Source organism: Gobius niger (assembly GCF_951799975.1).
Source record: "Gobius niger genome assembly, chromosome: 11".
In the NCBI taxonomy this organism is placed as follows: domain Eukaryota; kingdom Metazoa; phylum Chordata; class Actinopteri; order Gobiiformes; family Gobiidae; genus Gobius; species Gobius niger.
The window spans coordinates 10,317,000-10,337,833 of record NC_136862.1 but is presented as its reverse complement, the minus strand read 5'-3'; the positions used below and the strand labels follow the sequence as shown (position 1 = coordinate 10,337,833).

Below are 20,834 nucleotides of genomic sequence, written 5' to 3'. Positions count from 1 at the left end.
CAGCAGAGGCGCTCCTTATAAAGATATGCAAAAGCAGAGCATAATTAATGCGTGGCAAATTTTACTGTTCAATAAGTAATAAGGAATTACCGGTAACTATATTCAGAGAGGAGGGATTATTGAACAAGGATGGCAACAGAGATGAACAAAACAGTCTAATCCAGCATAGCATTTGCCCAAAAAATCAGCACAGATACGCTGTGATCGCTGTTTTTATTTGTCTAGGAGTTGCATTGTCAGTGAAGTCAATTTAAAACAGGCCTTTTTGTCTCTGGTTCACATTAATTGTCACGCATCTGTATGAACAAACTTTCAGATGTGTGTTTAACTGATTATTATTGACTTATATAGACTTATAAATGAAGTTCACCTTAACCTTAAAGGGGCTAGAAGCAAGTTCGCCATTTTATACTCACCACTGCCACCTCAGGTCATAAGTGTAACTGCACCTTCTATATGACGGCAATTCAGACCCGAAGTAACATGTTTTTGAGTGACAGTGCAGGATTTTAGAGGCAGTTGTGGTGAACAGGTCTTAGCTCATTCTACACATTAGGACATTGTTGGAACATGTGTGATTTTTTTTTGTGCTAGAAAGAAACCCTGTAATATCACCCATGTAATGTTTCTCCCAGCTGAAACTGACTGAGGCAACAGTGGCAGGTATTACGAAGCTGTCACCGATTATTATGTAAACGTAAATGACAAGCTCAAACTGGGAAAACTGCTCATGCTGCGTCACATTTGAGCCTTGCAAAAACAGGAACAAAGCCAACGCAGTACTCAGGGCAAAGTCTGCCCTCGCCTTTCATTCAATTCAACCACATTTTACACATTATGCGTGTTCCAGATGCCTTTAGATTTGTAAGATTCCTGATGGAGGTGTGTGCCATTGCCACCAAAATATTGCATAGCTTAATTTTCTGCTTTTTAATTCCCTATACATGAAGTTAAACATAAATCTTTCTCTTCTGGTTAACTATAATCGAAATGTCGGTTAAAAGGTTTAGCTACATAGAGCGTGCACTTACTCTTCCGTGCTTCCTGTCCTTGCAGTATTTCCTATAAGTACCCCTGAACCATTGGTGCTGCTTACCCCACCACGGTGCCTCACAGCCAATCGCACGCAGCAGGGAGTCCTGCTCACCTGGATGCCACCTGCCAATCACACCGCACCTCTTCAGCATTACGTCATGGAGTTCCGTCTGGGGGAGAGATGGGAGGTCCTGGATGACAGCATTCCTGCGGGAGAGACGGAGCTGCTCGCCCGGGACCTTATTCAGGTAAATACTAGGTTCAACAGGGGGATGTGTTGTTGGACTTCGCACACACAATCAGTTACATGTTATTTACTTCCATATAAATATACCATACATGTGTTCAAGTTTGACATAAAGCAGTTTTTATTCCTTTTGTAACAAGCGCAAAGCCTTTTGAGCAATTGCTACATTTACCACAGAGTGCAGCAACTATTCCTGTAATTTATCGAGTAGCTTTCTGCCTGATTTTTAAAGTAGAAACTTCTGTAAAGAAAAATTGACGTTGCAATTTGCAGTATTTATTGAAAATCTCTCTTAAAATGACAGCAATCTTCTTGATCTTATCAGCCCTGCGTTTTAATCTTTGTACTCTCTTAGTGCTGCTGTTTCCAAAAGAAAGTCAGCTCATTGTGCTTGTTGTCATGGTTTTTACTGTAAATGCCAGTAATGTGTGTTACTTAAAGCTGAATTAAACACGATTCACTGCAGTGGTGGTGGATGACTACATGATGTTTTGATGGACTCTTTCGCTCTTTCAGAATCACACTTTAGCAAATTTTCCCAAACACATTATGCAACATTAGACTTTAAACTAACCATCAGCTCTTAGCTCAATGCAGAGGCTTATATCACTACTTTTACTGCACAGCAAACACCCACTCACTCTCCTCTCATTCTCCTGCTGCCTATACTGTGCTCTGGCATTCAATAAAAACACTTACATTATGCATCAATACCTGTTAGTTGCTGTCTTGTTTTACATTTCTATGGTTACAGACTGACCTTATGCATTCTTTCAGTGACTTTTTTTTTCACAGTGCACATTTTAAACATGTCGGGAATATTGTGAACGGCTAAGGCAAGAATCACAAGTATTAGAATGTTGGCGGTGCGGTGGTGGAGTGGTTAGAGCTTTCACTTCACAGCAATAAGGTCCTGGGTTTGGCACCAGACCCAGTGGGGCCTTTCTGTGTGGAGTTTGAATGTTCTCCCCGTGTCTGTGTAGGTTTCCTATTGGTGCTCCGGTTTCCCCTCCCACTAAAAACATGTACAGTAGGTTAATCTGCCAGGGGATTCTGACCGTTAGCCTGGCTCCACATCTGAAGATGGGTCCCACACTGCACACGGCTGCCCACAGCTCCTGACTGGTTGCCCCACCGCAGAGGACAAATTTCCCTACGGGGTACAATATAGTACATCTAAACCGTAACGCCTTAACAACAGGAACAGGCCACCGTTTTTTCCACACTGGGATATGTTTTTACCTGAGCTTAGACGAGTTGATGCGTACCTGTCTGGTCTTTGTGCGTGCACTCAGTCACGCAAAAAGACCAAAGATGTTGTTAGCATTTAGCCTCTCCCAGTATATTCCTATAACTCCAAACAGGGGTGAAGTTAGAAGCGACCAAGCTCTTCCACGTTTTCCCTATTTAAATATAGCTACGTGAAAAGTTACACGATCCAAGTCTTCGTCTGTTATTAGATAAATTATTACATTACAATGTGCATCACAGCCCTGTGAAAATGTAAAAAGCCTTTCATGTTTTTAGGAGGCCTGGTATGAGTTCCGTGTGATGGCCGTCATGGATGATACCATCAGCGAGCCGAGTAACGTCGTCGGAGTGTCCAGCACAGGTGAGGCGTCATGTCGCAAAACCACGCTTTGTCCTGGACGCAAATTACTCTGATATAATATATAACTATAATTTGATATTATAATTATATGGGGTCCATGTAACTCAGGCATGCCATTCACATGCTTTACATAATCTTTTAGTTGTATCATTGGCGCAGTGTGATTGAATACTGACAGTACTTTTTAATATTGTATGGGGGGAGGGGTCACTTCAGTTGTTTTTTTTGTTGGCAGAGAAGACATCAAACTTTCTTTCAGTGCTTGTTTCATGCAGAGAGGCCTTATACATACAGAGATATTAACCACAAACCACTGAATTCTGGCCTGTCCTCCATCTACTATCAAACTCTCCTCTCTTTACAAATTTAATATGTCACAACAAGAACAGAATTCATTACAAGAAAGCAGAACCCTCTCTTTGAATCCACTACAGCCGTTTTACGCTGGTTTGGAACTATATCCAGCCTCTCAGACCCGGGGCGATCTTAACATTCCTGAAGAAGACCGGGGATGTATTGCACACGCAGCAAGTCCAACTTCACATTCAGGCTACTCAGCAGTATTCAGTTTTAGCGCTCTTTGTAGTATGACATCATTGTCTTGCCCGTCTCACACATGGAGCTTGTGCCACACGACTTTGTGCTAAAAGAAGGATTTGTGAAGTTTGTGTGTGCTGCGCTCAAATCTAAGATCACCGGACTTCAGATGTTGCTACGTTGCAGAGGTCACCGAGTGCATATTATTCTGTAAGAGCAGCTGTTGCAAGCATTTATTAGGGAGGTTTTTGCAGATGTTTCGAGGTGCTGGTGCTGCCCCCTGCTGCTTGTAATCGGAACTGTATGAAACTGGCATTTGATAAAGTTATGATCAGTGCTCGACAATTGAAGAGCTCAATTGCAAAAGCCATTTTGTTTTTTGTTTTCAGAATCTTGAAAACTGTACATTTGTTACTGCAGGCTCGGATCTGCAGGGGTTCAAGAGGGTGCATTGCAACCTCAGTTTGAGTTGTAAAATGTATTTTAATGACGAGGATCCCTATTTGCTCACTTGTGAAACTCGCACCTTCAGCCAGTTTGTTCTGGAGTCGGCGCTATGTTACTGTACTTTACACTAGGGCTGGGCGATAAATCGTATTAATTCAGTTAATTCATGCTTTTAAAAACAGACGATTTGGAAAATGGCTAAATCGTAAATCTTCTTCTTCTTCTTCTTCTTCTTCTTCTTCTTCTTCTTCTTCTTCTTCTTCTTCTTGTGTTTTAAGAGGACACGCTGGAGTTTTCTTTCCCACTTTCTCTCACTCTGCTCTAAGCGGACCATTAAACTCCGCCCCTTTCCCTTGAGTCTCCATGGAGACAGTTGTCAATCACAGCAGAGGCATGAAGACGATAAAACTAAAATACTTTTGAAAACTCCATGGCTTATTAAAAGGTTTTACTTTTCAATCAATCAATCAATCTTTATTTGTAGAGCGCTTTTCATACACAGGTGCATCGCAAAGTGCTTGACATTTAAAAAGACATTAAAAACATTATCGCCCGTCAAACCCTCCCAATATATACAGTTATCACAATACACACACACACCTACACCCCCTACCCTTTACTCTACGCTCACAGTCACACAGAATCAAAATCAAGTACATAAGGCCGGGCACAGATGACCAAGGTGAGAGCAGACAAGGAATATCTAAAACAGAAATAACAATTTTTAAATAAAGGGTTATATTATGTTAATGGGCCTAATTGTAGCTACATTATGAAATACTAATGAGCAGGACTCTGAGCAGTTTTCTTCAAAGATCAGGAGACTTTTTAAAGTTTATTTCAAATAAAATCGATTAAAATCGTAATCGTAAAGATTTTGTTTTTCGGCCATATCGCCCAGCCCTACTCTACACTGTAAATTTGATTAAGTGACTTTATGTTTTTATGGCACTGAAACAGATCTGGTCATGAAAAACACTGCTATGTAGAGAGAAGAAAATGCAAATAATTACAACATTAAATTATTTTTAGTAACATAATATAAATCCTTCATGCTTAAACAATTATTTGTGAACATTTTGGCTAAAGAATATACAGTTGTGGATGCTTTAAACTAGAAGGTCAAATGATTTCAAGTACAGTATGTTCCCTTTGTAAACAATGGAGTGAAGTGTCACTTTTTATGAACTTTTTTTCTTCAAATTTTACTTGTTTTTAATATCCACAGTGAATTCAAAAGTAAAATAAAAAAAGATATATATAGAGAGGAATGTAGAGGTTTCTATCAAATAGGGGGGGAAAAGGTATATCTTTGTTGACGAATCGCTTTTGTGCTAAAATGTCCAATCCAAGCGCTCATAAAACGCTTGCTGTCTTGTTTTGCTTTACACTGTGCTTACACCAGTAAACGCTAGTTCATAAAAATAAAAAAAAAACACAGTGTAAATGCTTGTCCCCATTGTATGATTCATGATTATGTAGGTCACCAGGACAGTGCACCCATTTAGAACTGGGAAAAGAGAGCAACACTGAATGAAAACTGTTTATTTGTCCCGTGTAACAACAGCACATCAATATACACTCTCCTACTCTCCATTCTGCCCAGAAACATCTACAAGTAAAAAATAATAATAATGTGCTGAGTTGCAGGTATGACTCAGAAAATGGACTGGTTTAGTAACTATGAATGTGCGTTGTACATGAGATTACTGAGCATGGTTACTTTAAAGTGCTTCACTTCAAAATAAAATAACATAAAGAACATTTACAGATTCTTGACATAAAATCTTCATTTATGATGCTTTTTAATGGTGATTGATCTGTCATAATAATATAAAACATCATTCAAAGTCTTTCAAAGTCTTCCCTCTTGTCCTGTCTGTCCCGCAGACTTCTTCCCCCCTCCGGAGATGGTGGAGGAGAGCGGACTGGCTCGACCTGTTGTGGCTGGGATTGTGGCCACCATCTGCTTCCTGGCCGCGGCTGTCCTCTTCAGCACCATGGCCGCCTGCTTCGTCAACAAGCAGCGCAGGAGGAAACTCAAGAGGAAACGAGGTAATGCTCCCTCCATTTTACATTCTTGAGTCATGTGATTCACTGTTTCTCTCTATTTTTAGCAAATGATCTTGTACATTAACAAAGTAAAATCAGTGGTTTTTAAACCTTTCACAATTCAAGCACTTCTAGTCTAAAATAAAACTAGAATTAACAGAGCAGTTTTAACATGCACCTGCCTGAAGGACGACAAAAACATGGAGAAAATGTTCTCTACATTAAACTAAGACTAGAGCTGCCACCAGAGATTCTGTTGTACCCAGCCATACCACAGTTTTGCGTAGATAATTGTTGTAACTGTAGTTCATGTCTTCTCTTTCAGATCCCCCCCTCTCTGTTACCCACTGCAGAAAAAGCCTGGAAACACCGTAAGTACCACATACATCACTCACTTCACAAAAGGGGAGCAGACATTAATGACCAAAGTGAACAAAGCATTGTCATTCTACAACACACCTAAGCTGCAGTGTAGTGTCATTTTGAGTGAAGCAGAGATTGAGCAATTATATCCTTTTAACGTATTTAAAATGTTTTCAGAGTGATGTAAGGATGATGTGATATCTCTTAAAGTGGGGGTATCATGCTTTTTGCTGGTATTTGCAAGTAATGACGAATCTTTATCACTTACTTATCTTTGTTGTGAGCTCCCGTAACCCCCTCCTCATACTCCCCTTCGCTGTGCAGCTGTTTCAATAAAGCGAAATAATTAATAAAATTAACGTGCGGTGCATTTCGCATGTGTAGCTCTGGTGAGTGTTTTTTATCTAGTGATGAGAGGATTAAGCTTAGTAAGTGATTGAGAGGTGATACAAAGGACATTGGCGGCCATTTTGAATACCGAAGTAGAATAATGCAGTATTACAACATGTAGCAATATCTCTTCTCACGATATTAAATAAATTGATCAACGGTGACATTTTTATGTACTCTTAATAATTGCTCAAGAAGATAACAGTAAAAACATGGCCCCGGAGACGCACGTTTATGTGATATAACCAGTGAGTCAGTGTTTAAGATGTTAGCATGCTACCGGTTAGCATTTAGCTTCAACATCTAAGCTCCGACCACTCCAGGCGAAAGCCCTGAACCACACTCCAAAACCTCGGATTCAACATGTGACAGAGGACAGAGCTGAGCTGTTACCGTAGTATTTCCTCAGTGTTCATAGATGTTTATCGCGTTGAAGCCATTGACAATTGCTAACCGGTAGCATGCTAACGTCTTGAGCAGACTCACACTCTGACTCTGTTGACATGACAGACTGTAAAAATCACAGAGAAAGGTTTCGTCTTTAGTTTAGTCTTAGGAGTGAAGCAGATCTTTAATAAATCATCTCTTGGGCCATGTTTTTACTCTTATCTTCATGAGCAATGATTACGAGCACATAAAAATGCCAATGTCAATAAGTTCATTCATTTTCATCCTAAGTAGAGATTTGTAGTACTGCATAATGCTACTTCGGTATTAAAAATGCCTTCCAGAACTATGTGTGATGTTATTGGAAACGCATGTATATAGCCACAGAAGAAGAATCAAAGATTACTCATAGGTGCGTTAGAGGCTCGAAACACGGCTCCAGGTGTGTTTTTGATGAGAGAACAACACTGTAACATGGTAAAAAGCTCTAAAAAAAAAACAAGCAGATTTTGCATAACACCCCCATTTTAAGAGAAACAAACATGGAAGGATCCTGACATCTGGAAGTTTTGAGTGTACAGTATTTTTTGTTGTTGTTCCATATAAATAAAACATTTCATGGTTTTGTTATCCGTCAAAAGCTGTGAGTCACTATCATTCACTATCTATACGCCTGTGTTTGTGATATTAAAACAATCTGGAATTCATAGATAACGGTGGAAAAATACTTTTGAAGGTTTGAAGTGTCACCTGACAAAGCTTTGTGTGAATGCTAACAGTAGGTGTACTTTTCGACTGTTACAAGACACTGCAGGTGTGTGGGCTGCGCAGCTGTCAGCAGAAAGTGAGCCTTCGATGGAGGACATCAACTCTCAAAATAAATGCATATTCTCCTGTATTCTGCTCACCTAAATGTGTTGATACAATATATCTTCTAGTTAGGAAGTTATTTTTGATGAATGTTGCGTATCTCTTAATGTGTTCTCTCTTGAGCCAAAGCATCTTTCTCCAAGTGACAAAGCATCAGTTTGTTTTGTTAGGGCCATTTCGCCTTATCCACAACCTGTTTATGTCCAAATTTTCCAGGAGTCCACTTAGCTTCATACCCAGTGTTGAACCGTACTGGAATGGGCTTGACGCCAGCAGGTACAGGCCCCAAGCCTTCAGCCCTCAGTGAGTGTGCCAGCCCGCTCCCTGTGTCCTGTGCACACTGTCTAAACCTCCTCCACTCGGCCCACAACCTCCCTTAACCTGACCCGGCTGCATGTTGGCTCAAATGTACCCGCACGGCAACAACAACACTGGGCTTCTTGAATAGATACAAACTTTAATAATGTTATGTCACCATTTTGACACTATCTGAAAGTTATTAAAGCGTTTTATGTATGACACGATACCCAATTCTTAGTTTACAATGAAAGAGGACGCAAGTTAATTATGGTTCAGACACATTGTTAACTTTCCTGACACATTTTAACATAGGTCACTGTTTTTGCATGCTGAGATATGTTCCTACATTAGCTTAGACGAGTTGATGCGTACCTGTCTAGTCTGTACACGTGCGCTCAGTCACGCAAAAACACCGAACATAACACGTTAGCATTTAGCCTCTCCTCCTCTCCTCATGGACCCAAACGGGGGACCAAGCTCTTCCATGTTTTCTCTATTTAAATACAGTTACGTGAGTAGTTACACGCTTGGATTGTGTAAATGCTCACATAACCATATTTAAATAGGGAAAACGTGGAAGAGCTTGGTCCCCCGTTTGGGTCCATGAGGAGAGGAGGAGAGGCTAAATGCTAACGTGCTAATGTTCGGTGTTTTTGCGTCCAAATTCTTTATATTTAGATGCACCGTAATCTTGCACAGTTATCTGAGTTTGTGATATGCTTAAGGCAAATTTTGTTCCAGCACCTGAAAAAAAAAAAATGTTTTTTAAGTGTTTTAAGTGTTGATGCATTACATATTCAACATAAATACACATATAAAAATCATAGTATATTTTTATTCGGACTGGATTTAAATGCTTTAAATTGTGTATCAATAGTTTTATGATAATGGTACTATGGTTTGTAAGCCTTTCCCCTCTGAACACATTTGCACATCTTTTTGCTTATGACATGAATCACACTTAAAGGTACTATGCAACTTTTTTATGTTAAAAAAGAGTTCATATTAGTGTGTATTTGACCTTTCAGTTTCCGAGAAGCTGTATCGGTGGTTAGCTTGGTGCTTTCGTTTTCCATCCCAGTGGCTCCTATGATGCTCCAGGATCAATTTTATTTTAGGTATTTTAGGATTTCTGGTTATGGGATGCATATGTAACCATGGATACGGTTCAATCAGCAGTGAACACCTAAAAAACAATTGATCGTGGAGAGTCCTACAGGCCTTCGGGATGGTAAGTAAAGGTGCTATGCTAACCACCCAAGCATCCGCTGGGTCACTGAAAGGTAAAATAAGATTTAAAATCAACTTCTCCTTTTTTTTTTACATAAAAAGTTGCATAGTGCACCTTTTAGTCACAATGATTAATTTGCCGCTGCCTGTGGAAACAGTAAACAACATGTGTTGTATTTGCAGCCATACAGTCTGTATGTATGAATACAGTATTGAAGCAGTCACTCTAATTTAATAAAAATGAACTGTTTATTACCCTCAAAATATCTTTAAATATGTTGAAGTGCTCATTTTCACATGTGTTTGTTAAGAGTATTTTGAATATGAGGGAGTAAACTTTGAACCTTGTGAAAAAGTGAAGTGCTACTCTCTGTGCACTTGTGTAACTGTGTCTTTCTTAAAACATAATGGCAAATTATTTATTTTCATCATGTTTACTTTGTCAGGCTTCTCAAATATTAATACTAGATATTCCATACAGTATTTTTAGGCATCAGTGGAGTATCTGTGCCCATTGCCGCAACATTATGAAATCATTAACACAGTATGTGACTCCTCTAACTTATAGTCAAGCAGTTATATCTCAATATAAACTGAGTGTCAGTTTGTACTTTCCCATTTGTTCTGATAAAGTAACCCAGTTCGTTGTTGTCACTTGTTTTATGTTGCTGTACTCAGGCGTGCATGAATAAAGAACGTATAAACCCTCTGTGTGTTCCCTATAAACCTATGAATCCTGTGTGTTGTGAATGAAACCTCAGTCTGACCACAGACTGTGGCTCCTATATTTTGTGACTGTCTAACAAAGAAATTAGAATATCTGTAATATTTTCTTCTCTGAAACCTGGGGAAAAAAGGCTTGGCACCTCAATGGGACGTGTGCGTGGGACAGGAAACCTAGAAAATAGTTTTCTCTTTATCTGCCGAACAACAATAATGAAGGCATAAAGAGTACACTATTACAATAATCTATTTTAATACTGCGACCTGCTAAATCAAATAAATGCAGCTATTATGAAGAAATGATCAAACACTTAATGTGATCCTTGCAATTTAACAATAAAAAAGCATGAAATGCTCACTGTGCATGTGTCTAGAATATGCTGTATTTCAGCAAAATTGTGAGCCTTTTGAATGACATGCTGAACATTATTGTTATATCGCTTGTGACAATTTTGATAAAATACCATAATTGCAAATTGTATGCACAAAGGCACCAATAAAATGATGTCACCCTCCTTCAAATATACAATCTATTTCTCATGAATCATATGATCAAATCTAAAACATACATTTTTCCCATTCTTAAGATAGTACAATACTTTATTGATCCCACAGATCTAACTCTAACTTTATTTAAATAGAGATAAGTATGTGTCATGAGCTTATGTTATAAACATTTTAGCCAAACCAAATTCTTAATATCTGTCTCTAGTTAGGCCTTTACACTGAAAACTATATGTTAATGGTTGTAGACCAAGTCAAATGTTGGGGGCAGGGGCCAATTCAGGCATTGCTTTGAACAGAAAGTTGTGTTTTTCTAACTAAACAAGATCTTGCACAAAGTCTTTTCCCTCTTTCCTCTTTTTGTGCCAAACACAAATATTTTTTTTTCCTCAGATCATCTTCAGGAAAGGCGAGTCCAGAAAGTGTCCGTTCCAAGGGTTCACCGTCAGAAACCTCTGAAGACAGTCATGACCAGCGTGGCAAAAAACCACCCCCGAGCCCAGGGAAGAAAGAGGAGCTGTCTTTATACAAGAAGACCAAAAGAGCAATAACAAGCAAGAAATACAGCATGAAGCATGACCCTGAGGCAACCACACCAATTGAACTCATCAGTCGGGGTCCAGATGGTCGCTTTGTCATCGACCCAACTGATATGGAGATGTCTATTAAACCTCGACGAATCGAAGGCTTCCCTTTTGTGGAAGAATCCGACCTGTATCCTGAGTTCCGGCAGTCGGATGAAGAGAATGACGACCCCAGGCCTTTGCCCCCAGCTATGGCCACACTGCGGCCTCACCAGATCTCCCCCATCTCCAGTCAGGAGTCCTACATGCAGCCTCCTGCCTACAGCCCCCGTTTCCACAGGCCCTTCGAAGGTATGACCATCATGGAGAGCAGTCGGCTGCAGGCTACAGGGCAGATTCGAGGCTCTCTCCACCACCACAGGGCTTTCTATGGCTATGTAGGCCCTCCGGGGGATCACGAGCCACCTCCTCCTTTTTATATGCCTGACACCAGCCCACTCAGCTCTGTCATGTCGTCCCCTCCGTACCTGTCTGAGGGGCCATTTGGTCACCCTGTGATTCCTGAAGAAATGAGCGAGAGTGACTTTCCTCAGTATACTGTCTCTGGATTCCCCATCCCTCTGACACTCTCTTCTACGTCTCGCGCACCAGAGATTTGGCAGGGATTGGATTTTACCTTTGCCAGTTTGGAGGGGCCCCAGTTCATCTTCCCACCATCTCACCCCTTGCACCTACGTCACGACTCCCCCTATCCTCCCCCACCTCATGTGCTTCCCCTTAGTGCTTTTCAACCTTCCAGTCTCCCAATGCCAACTTACCCAACTGTCCTGCCGCTGGAGGCCCCAAAGAGCCACACGAGAAAGTCTCCAAGCAAGGCCAGGCCTCATGGCTCCCCAGCCAAGCATTTAGCTATGCAAGAGGCACCTTTAGGGCAGCTAAGACATACAAGCCACGGTATGGGCATGCCGGGTTTGCCTTACTCTGATCCAATGGCCCACATTGTCCCTAGCACATTCAGTAGCCTGGACACGCGATGGTTTGATCCTAGTCCTCGATTCAGTCCGCGACAAGTTCGTAGAATGGATTCTGGTTTACACCAGGTGGTTCTTCAGCCCTCTCGACTCTCACCTCTCACCCAAAGCCCTTTTAGCTCACACCAGGGTTCCCCTGAGATTGTAGTCCGTCCCAGACCACGTCCCAGCATTGTGCAACCATCTATACCTCCGGAGATGTCTGAGATTACCCTCCTCCCTCCTTCCACAGCCAGCTTCTCAAGAAGATCCTCCCCCTCCTCCTCACCCGCCCTCGGCCAGGGAAGCAGGAGAGCCAGTCCCAGCTACCGCTCCCACATGGCCTTTGCCACCTCTGCGGCCAGCTACCCAGCCTCCCAGTCCCCATCTCCACCCATGGAAAGCAGCAACATGTTTGGGCAGATGCCGTCTCAGAGAAGGACTGAGGAAGAGATCCTTCCATCTGAGCCCTCTCCACCACAGTTGTCCACTTCAGGGTAGGTGCCTTAGGCATGCTGAGAGGAACCCATTTGACTCATTTGCCCCAACCCATACGCTTTGATGTGTTGAGTTGCTCTGACAATTATGTTGCTATTCCCATCCTACTCCTTAGTTATCAGCTTTTTTTTTTTAGTTTTGGTGAAATTGTGAACAATATTTGTGCTTACTTATCCCTCCGAGTGTTCATTCATGTTTAATCAGGTCAGTGCTGCTTTCATGTCAGACACAACGTCAAAATCGCCCATTACATCTGTGAAGCTAAGTTTTACATGACAACTTTAAGACATTCATCTTATAATTGGGTTGGTATAAAAATAACCTAAACCCAGCCAGACAACCATATTGTAAATGAAGTAAATGCACTGGCTTCACAGATCAATCAACAGACCTTTTGGGGCTAGTGCTAAGTATTATAAGCGATTACTGACAGTTACGTGGCGTGTGTTTGGCTCAAGCCCCTTAAAGCCTGGGAATCAGAAACCTCACCACAAGAGCCCATCTTGTCATGTGTCCTGCTTTCACTTAATGGGAGGGAACTCATCCATTTGATTGATGCCACATACGAGCAAGGCCATTGTTATGTCTAGCTCCAAGCCTCTGAAGGTGCCTCCATCATGCAGAGGGATGCTTAAGAAGAGCTCATCTTGGCAGGCCCTGCGGCCCATGCATGACCTTAGTAACCTGACTGTTTAACCAATTCTCCCTACTAGCTTCTACCCTTTCAGATTTTCCTACCCTACTTGCCTTTCTCAACCCTTCTAATTGCCCCGGGACACCCCAGGTCTGACCACCAAACCAAGGTTGTTGGGCAAAGTGTGTCACAGGGCCTGTCCGCTTCTCATGTACTGCAATGTTTCATCATTATGAACTAGGGGCAGAATGGTGGTTTTTGACGACTCCTGGAGTCTTACCTGCTTTGTTTTTGATTGATCTCAGCTACCTGGGCAGCGTTGTTGTGACCAGGTCCTCTACACCGCAATAGGTAAGGGTTGGATCCATGTCTGAAAGGGGGGGGTTAGCAGGTGGGACTTTTGATCACCGTCCTTTAAAGGGGAATACAAGACTCTGAGTCTGCCATTTATTCCTTCCACGGTTTGAGTTCCTTCTTTTTCCTTTTGTCAAAGAGGCTATGCTTTTTCAGTTCTGCAGTCGTATGTACAGTTTGCATTCTGACCGAAGCATTTTCATTTGTTAGGCATCAACAAAGGTCAGATATGTATTACAAACTTTACTCATGCTTGAGTGGTTTGCTAACTAGCCCCATTTCTTGCCAGAGGCATTTAGAGCTAAGTACTTTCAGTGCATTTATTTCTACACATTTATACAGCTCAGATCTGCCAGGTTGCTTGAAAACTTTCTATTATAACAGTATCATCTTTAGGATGAAAAACTTCCTAATTACACATGCCGTTTATACATATAACAATCGCCATGTGCTATTATCTAGACAAATCTGTTTTTTTGTTTTTTTTGTTTATTGAGTCTGCAGTACATTAGATTGAATTGTAGAATTAAGGTATTTTACACATCACAATGTCTTAGACTCTGATCTATTGGTAGAGGTGGTTATTTATACTAAAACTGATTCTAATGGACAGACATTTGTTCCAAAGAAACTTTGGTTGCTATATACAGTTAGCCTTAGCATTCTCCTCAAGCGTGACATATTTTTCCATTTACATTTCAGAGATGCATATGTTGTACAATTCAGCAAAACTAATGTTTTGTAAATTTAGTTACTGGACATTATTGTAGCTGCATGTCCACTGGGATCCCATGATCCTGGTTGTAGCTTATCATGTATGAAGTTCAGCACAGAGCATGATAAGCATCTGGATGAATGACAGTATTGACCTTGAGAGATGGCTGCAGCTTTGAGTTAGTTGAGACTGCAGAACATTTCTCATTCTCCTGTGAAACAATATCCTGCTAAAGCACATCCTGTATTTCTTCGTAAGGTTACGGAGCAAAGATTTTCCCGGTGCAACTACCTGCCCAATGAAGAGCTGTGCAGTGTATTCCCCTTTAAAGTCGTGTTCCATGTGCAAACTGCCATGCATGCCATTGCTAAATATTGCTCTTCCGTTACACAAAATAAAACAATATATGGATAATTCTTGTTCCAGTTGTTGTCCTAGTGCTTCGCTTTCCTTTGGCTTATTTTTCATTATGTGACTGTTCCTGAGTAGTCATTTCCCCTCCCGCCATCTCTCCCCCTGTCAGCATGGTGAAGCCCATTGTAGACAGTATCCATGTCTATGATACACATTGATAATGCTTTGTTGCTGAGCTGTGGTTTCCCCCTCTACTAACAACCTTGGCTTTCTCTCTGCAGCCACACTGGGAGTTTTGCTGTTTACTGTGCCTTGAGAGAACCAAGCATTTGTTTGTGCTAAAGACTTGTGGGCTGTTGTGGTATAACCATAAAGGAATGGATCTATGATATAGTCTACATAAAGAAAAAGACAGACATTATGAGCTATAATGTTTTTATTTGAAGTGTGTTCACTAAAAACAGAGCAGGCTTATTGGCGCATCTATCAGATTACAATAATTTAACCACTGCAGGGATATGGCATTACATATTGTAAGTATTTCTTCCTTCATTTGCTTCTTCAGAGTTTCACAATAGGCTGCACTTTTTGCTTGGCGTAAGCAGTGCTGTGGGTTTGGGGCTGGTGCCGCTCTGTTGTGCCTACAGCACAGGGATCATGTCGGGCATGAAGTTACCTGTGCTCTCCTCTCTTTTCTTCACACAGAAAACGCCGAGGTGCAACGAGTGCCCTTTCAGGGTCTGAGAGGATTGATGCACTGAGATACCAGCGAATTAAAAAGGCCAAGAAGATGACCATGAACAACAATAACTCCAAGATGAGGAAGAAAGCAGGTGTGGCAATTTGCACATGTACAATATGTCTTCATAGAGAGCAGACACTGCAGGAAGATTCTTTAAAAATGAATCCTAATCCTAAAATCACTTCAGAATCTGAAGGAGCTGCAATTCAAGACTAGCCCTACAATACAACAGCAGTTTGCCCATGTACCCAAAGTGGATCTTAGCCTTCCCCAGTGCACACTATTGTTTTGTCCGTTGGTAAGACACTTAATCCTCCTTGTCTTCAGTGTCTGAATATATTGGTGCATAAATGTGAGTGTGGATGGGTGAGTGGTTCCTTAATGAGCGCCAATTAGAGGTGAAAAGTACTACATAAATCAGACCATCTCCCAGTTCGACTGAATATGGCCCTGGTATGTGGCCATACCGCCTTTGCCCAATCCCGTCAGACCTTGGAAGCTAAGCATTGAAGGAGCCACCGGGAGGCCTAGCGAATGTAGTGAGTGAGTCAGTGAGTGGTGGTGGTCGGAGGGGCCGATGGCGCAGACTGGTTGCCTCGCAGAAGTCAGTCTACCCCAGGGCAGCTGTGGCTACAATAGTAGCTTACCACCACCGAGTATGGAGTGAACGAATAGTGCAATGTAAAGCTTCTTTGAGTGTCCAGAAAAGCGCCATATAAGACCAATGCAATATTGTTATTATTATTATTATTATTATAATATGTAAAATCAGTGTTCAGGATGAGTTTCATTGTCTGTGCACTAGAGGATATGTGAAATTTGTCAAAAAAGAAGTGCCAATAGTGCATATCATTATCACAATATAATTTACAAACACTGACTGTAGAACACGGGAACAGTTGCTTAAAAAGTCAAATGAAATGAATGATGGAAGCTACTTGGGTAGATCATATTTAAAATAAATTAGTATTAGTATGCCTTTGAAAAAGTGTAATAAAATATCACTGAATCTATCTTCCCAATAGGCATAAAGCTGGGATTTTCAAGTAATTTGTTCGCTGTCAATTATATCATCAAATATCGTTATTGTGATGTTTCCTTTTTATATCGTGATACAGATACCACATCACCCTGCCCTATTACTTGTGTTGGTGTGTGACATGCGTGTTGTCTGTGCAGGTGTTTCCACCTCTCAGACCCAGCAGGCCTACACCTCTCAGGTACTCCAGCCCGAAGAAGCTCTCTACCTCCGGAAGAAGAAGAAACGGCCCCTCCTCCATGACCCGTACATGCGCTTCTCTGCTCTGCTGTACCGCCGGCCGCTGCAGGACGACCAGAAGGCCATCCTGGCCTGTATGGACAACATCGACCCTGACCACGCCACTCTGCTCTGAGACCTTCTCACCTGGTCAGGAAAACAGATCAATCAATATGAGTCCTCCTGAGGGATATAGCACTGCATTTACACGTTCACAGTCAGTGTAGAGTCATGGATTCTGTATAGCTTTGCAAATTTACAGTTTTTATTACTAACATGCTATTTAATATGTAAAGATTTAAAGAGTGCTTGTCCAAACTTTTTAGCAAATGTATAGTTGTTGCAAATAATTTGAAAAACTAGATCACTATCAATCATTGAGGATATTGATTGAATTTGAAAAAGTAGTAGTGTAGTTCGTCAACAAAAAAAAAAAGATACAACTATTTGCCAGATTGTAGGTTTTACTCCAGTGCAAAATCACATTGTGTCTAACAGAAACTGAACCAATTTAACCACCTTTTTGGACAAACAGATCACACTCGGAGGAGCAGCATTTAAAGATCAAATGAAACTCATCCTGGGCCTGAGCCATTTCTTCTGCATGATCGCAATTGCTTGTTTGAAAATGATCCTCTCCTTGTCTGTCTGTGCCTGACAAAGAGTCACAGACAGACAAGTCTGGATACGCAGTGCAGACCTGGGTGAAAGATACAAAAATAAGCATTCCTGATGATAAATACTGCTCTATAATCAACAAATAAATCCATACCTCATAATCAGGATCAACCAGCGCAACAGATTAGCCCTGTCAAAGCTAACATTTAATGATCTTTTTTATTAATGAAGCTGGAATGTGAGCCTTATGATGTAGATAATGTATAACTTTAAACTATTAGTCATACATTGTTTCTCTTTAAGGTCATTGATGAATAAAAGGGAACATGAGAAAACATTTACTGTACACGGAAAGTGATTTGCACTGGAGCAAAACATTGACGTACCATACCTGTGTGTCCATTTAGTTCATCATTGTTCTCCTTTTGGTGGGTAGAGGGCTCCTATCCCTATTCAGAATCCATTAGACCAGAGAAATGAAGAAAAAAAAAGTAAAGAAAATGAACAACTGTAGAACACAGGATAAGACTGTGCCACTGAATACAGTAGTATTTTTCATATTAGAGAACATGACTGACTTTTCTTTGGCCTTAAAGAGCTTCATATTGGTTGCCTAATTGCTTAAATATCACTTTTATTCTGTGTGTTTTGAATGTGTGAGGCCATTTTTTAAATACTTTATTATGCTCATCATGGTAATTATAAAGGCTGAGCTTAAACAACATGATGATCCTCAAGGCAACCTAATGTGAACCATGTATTTTGTATTGTAAACAACTAATCAGCTTTGTTTACTCATTTGAAAATCAATTTGATTGTTCATTATTCACAAAAGGGGCTACAGGTTTTAAGGAGTTTATATTGTGCCAACTTTGATCATGATTATGACCACAGTCTGAGATGTGGGTGGTGTGCTACGGCCTGTGACACATACTGAGGCCTGTAACACAACGAACATACGAAAGAATTAACCGATTCCATGCAGTTTTACAGTTATATATACATATTTTAAAAATGATTTATCCCCCAAAGTTCACTGTTGTGCAATAACTTAGAAAAGAGAACTTTCTGGTGCTACTGTCCACTTCCATAATAAATTATTGTCATGATAAAATTGCCAAAGTAAAGTCATACACAAAGCCATTTCATTCCAGCAGAGCTAAGGTGCTACGCAAACCAGTTAGAAGCTGCTCTACTGTTACGGCCACGAATTGCTGCTGCTGCTGCTGCTGCTTATGTGTTACACAATATATTTAATTACTATGCTTAGAAAATGGGTTTCTTGAAGGTGAACATGACGAGAGCATAATTAAAAATCCTTGGTGCCATTAGTTATTATTTGCTGCCAATAGAAAGCAGTACATCAAGAGTAGGATTAAACACAAATGTCCCACGTCATCAAACCTTATCCAAGCTCTGATAGTCTTTTCACGAGAAGAGAGCGTTCGCCAAGTAAACACCAGAAACACAGTTCAAAAATGACTTGCTAAGTTTCTATGTGGTGAGAATAATGACTTATCTCTCTCTTCAATCAGATCAATAAACTAATGGAAGATAAGAAAACGCAGAAATTAAACCCCATATTTTTTGTTCAATGGGTGACTCTGTAGTTACTGAAAATGACATAATTCTGATTCAAATAAAGTCAGAAATGTGTGAGCATAGAAATATATTCTTCAAACTGAGCATACGACTGAGACTGGAATTAAATAATTCATTAAAATCTTCTAAAAACTTTGTAACAACCATAATATTACTTCCAAACCCTGGAAAGGACCCGCTAAAGTGCAGCAGCTGTGCACCACTCATACTCCATGAGTCAGGATCGAAATATATTATTTAATTGTAACAGTTTTATTGTATGACTATATGAATATAGTGTATGATAAAAGGTGCATATTTTATTATATTGAGACATATGTAGTAATAATAGGCATGCATCTCAGATGTTAAATAGAATATATTCAAAAGTCCTTTATATATGAAAAAAAAAATATTTATGTAACAAATTCAATTTATACTTATGTTGACAGAGACAGTATATTTTCCAAACAAATAACTGCGGTCCCAAGTAGCAGGCGGAGAAACAAGTGCACTGAATCACACAATATTCTGTGGTGGCGACTGCTCTGCTTGGGCGTGTGAATTGTACATTTACAAAGACCATCATTAAGTAATAATTGTGAATAAATGGGAATGACAGTTCTGACGTGGAACAGAGGCTGACACGAGGGCTGTGGTTTTACAGCAGGGAGAGCGTACTGTACTGTAAACGTCACAATGAGCCACTGTACATGGTAAGACTTGAATGTGATGGACTTTTAATGGTTTTAAAGGGATATTTCAGGATGTTTGACATAGGGCCTCATTTCCTAGTTATCCAGAGTGTTGCTAATTTCTGGAGATATGTTTTTTGTAATTTATGCAGTACTTCTGTTTGGAGGCGCTAGGCTAATGCAAGGCTAGCGCATTTCTATGGTATCAGCTAGCCTGCATTAAAAACAGTCTGACCCGCTCCACAGTGCACCTGAGGCAAATCACTTATAACGCCAGACTAATGATATAAATGTCTGTGTCGATAAAGTAATTTTAACCATTTTGCATTTAATATACCTTATATTTGAGCAGCATCAGCTTCGTGGTTGTATAAGCTACGCGGCGGTGGAGTGATCTGCTAGAACATAGTCCCTCAAAATGCGATCATTCATGTGATGCAAGGTCAAATATGCTATCGACACAGACATTTATATGGTTAGTCTGGCGTTTTAAGTGATTTGCCTCAGGTGCACTGTGGAGCGGGTCAGACTGTTTTTAATGCAGGCTAGCTGATACCATAGAAATGCGCTAGCCTTGCACTAGCCTAGCGCCACGAAACTCTTCAAATATAAGAACTGCATGAATTACAAAAAAGAATATCTCCAGAAATCAGCAACACTCTGGATGACTAGGAAATGAGGCCCTATGTCAAAAATCCCGAAATATCCCTTTAAGTTCAACCATAGAAGTGCAGAAAGCAGAGCATCATCTGCTGAAACCCAGTCTGAGGTCAGTCGTGTAAATCTGAGGTACGCTCATATGAAAGAAACAATGGTCTAAAACTTAAAGATGAAGACACATTATTTAGTGAAGTAGGAAGTCAACCCACTCCTCAGGCCAGCCCCAAACCTGGATAAATGAAGAACTCAAAGCTTGAAAAACAACATACGCACCAACATTATGTAAATGCACAGCAACTTTGCGATGCAATAAATGCTTATATTGCGCTTTCAACAAATGTGCTACTCCACTGATGCAGTACTGTACGAGAGTCCAATAGTTTCTCTCCTTCTCTCCGATAAACTCACTTTAATCTCCAGACTGAGCCATAGTTGTTTCTTCTTGAGGAGGAACTGCTGTGTTCTTAATGAAACAAATGTGTGTGGACAGACTT

The 20,834-nt window shown here is 40.6% G+C and overlaps 1 protein-coding gene across 6 annotated transcripts in view; it reads left to right on the top strand.

The window, feature by feature from the left end:
- The window catches only part of igsf9bb (immunoglobulin superfamily, member 9Bb), an 82,222-nt gene extending 64,752 nt beyond the window's left edge, over nucleotides 1-17,470 (top strand). For 2 of the 6 annotated variants that reach the window (XM_079565555.1, XM_079565554.1), the window contains exons 14-21: nucleotides 1,057-1,283; nucleotides 2,810-2,894; nucleotides 5,769-5,933; nucleotides 6,256-6,301; nucleotides 8,157-8,243; nucleotides 11,091-12,728; nucleotides 15,492-15,619; nucleotides 16,708-17,470. In XM_079565555.1, coding sequence (XP_079421681.1) covers nucleotides 1,057-1,283; nucleotides 2,810-2,894; nucleotides 5,769-5,933; nucleotides 6,256-6,301; nucleotides 8,157-8,243; nucleotides 11,091-12,728; nucleotides 15,492-15,619; nucleotides 16,708-16,922 — 2,591 coding nt within the window. In that variant the 3' untranslated portion in view covers nucleotides 16,923-17,470. Of the gene's footprint in view, nucleotides 1-1,056; nucleotides 1,284-2,809; nucleotides 2,895-5,768; nucleotides 5,934-6,255; nucleotides 6,302-8,156; nucleotides 8,244-11,090; nucleotides 12,729-13,668; nucleotides 13,715-15,491; nucleotides 15,620-16,707 lie in introns of those variants that run through there. The other 4 variants (XM_079565557.1, XM_079565558.1, XM_079565556.1 and 1 more) reach the window with 3 other exon arrangements.
- The last annotated feature ends 3,364 nt before the right edge of the window (nucleotides 17,471-20,834 follow it).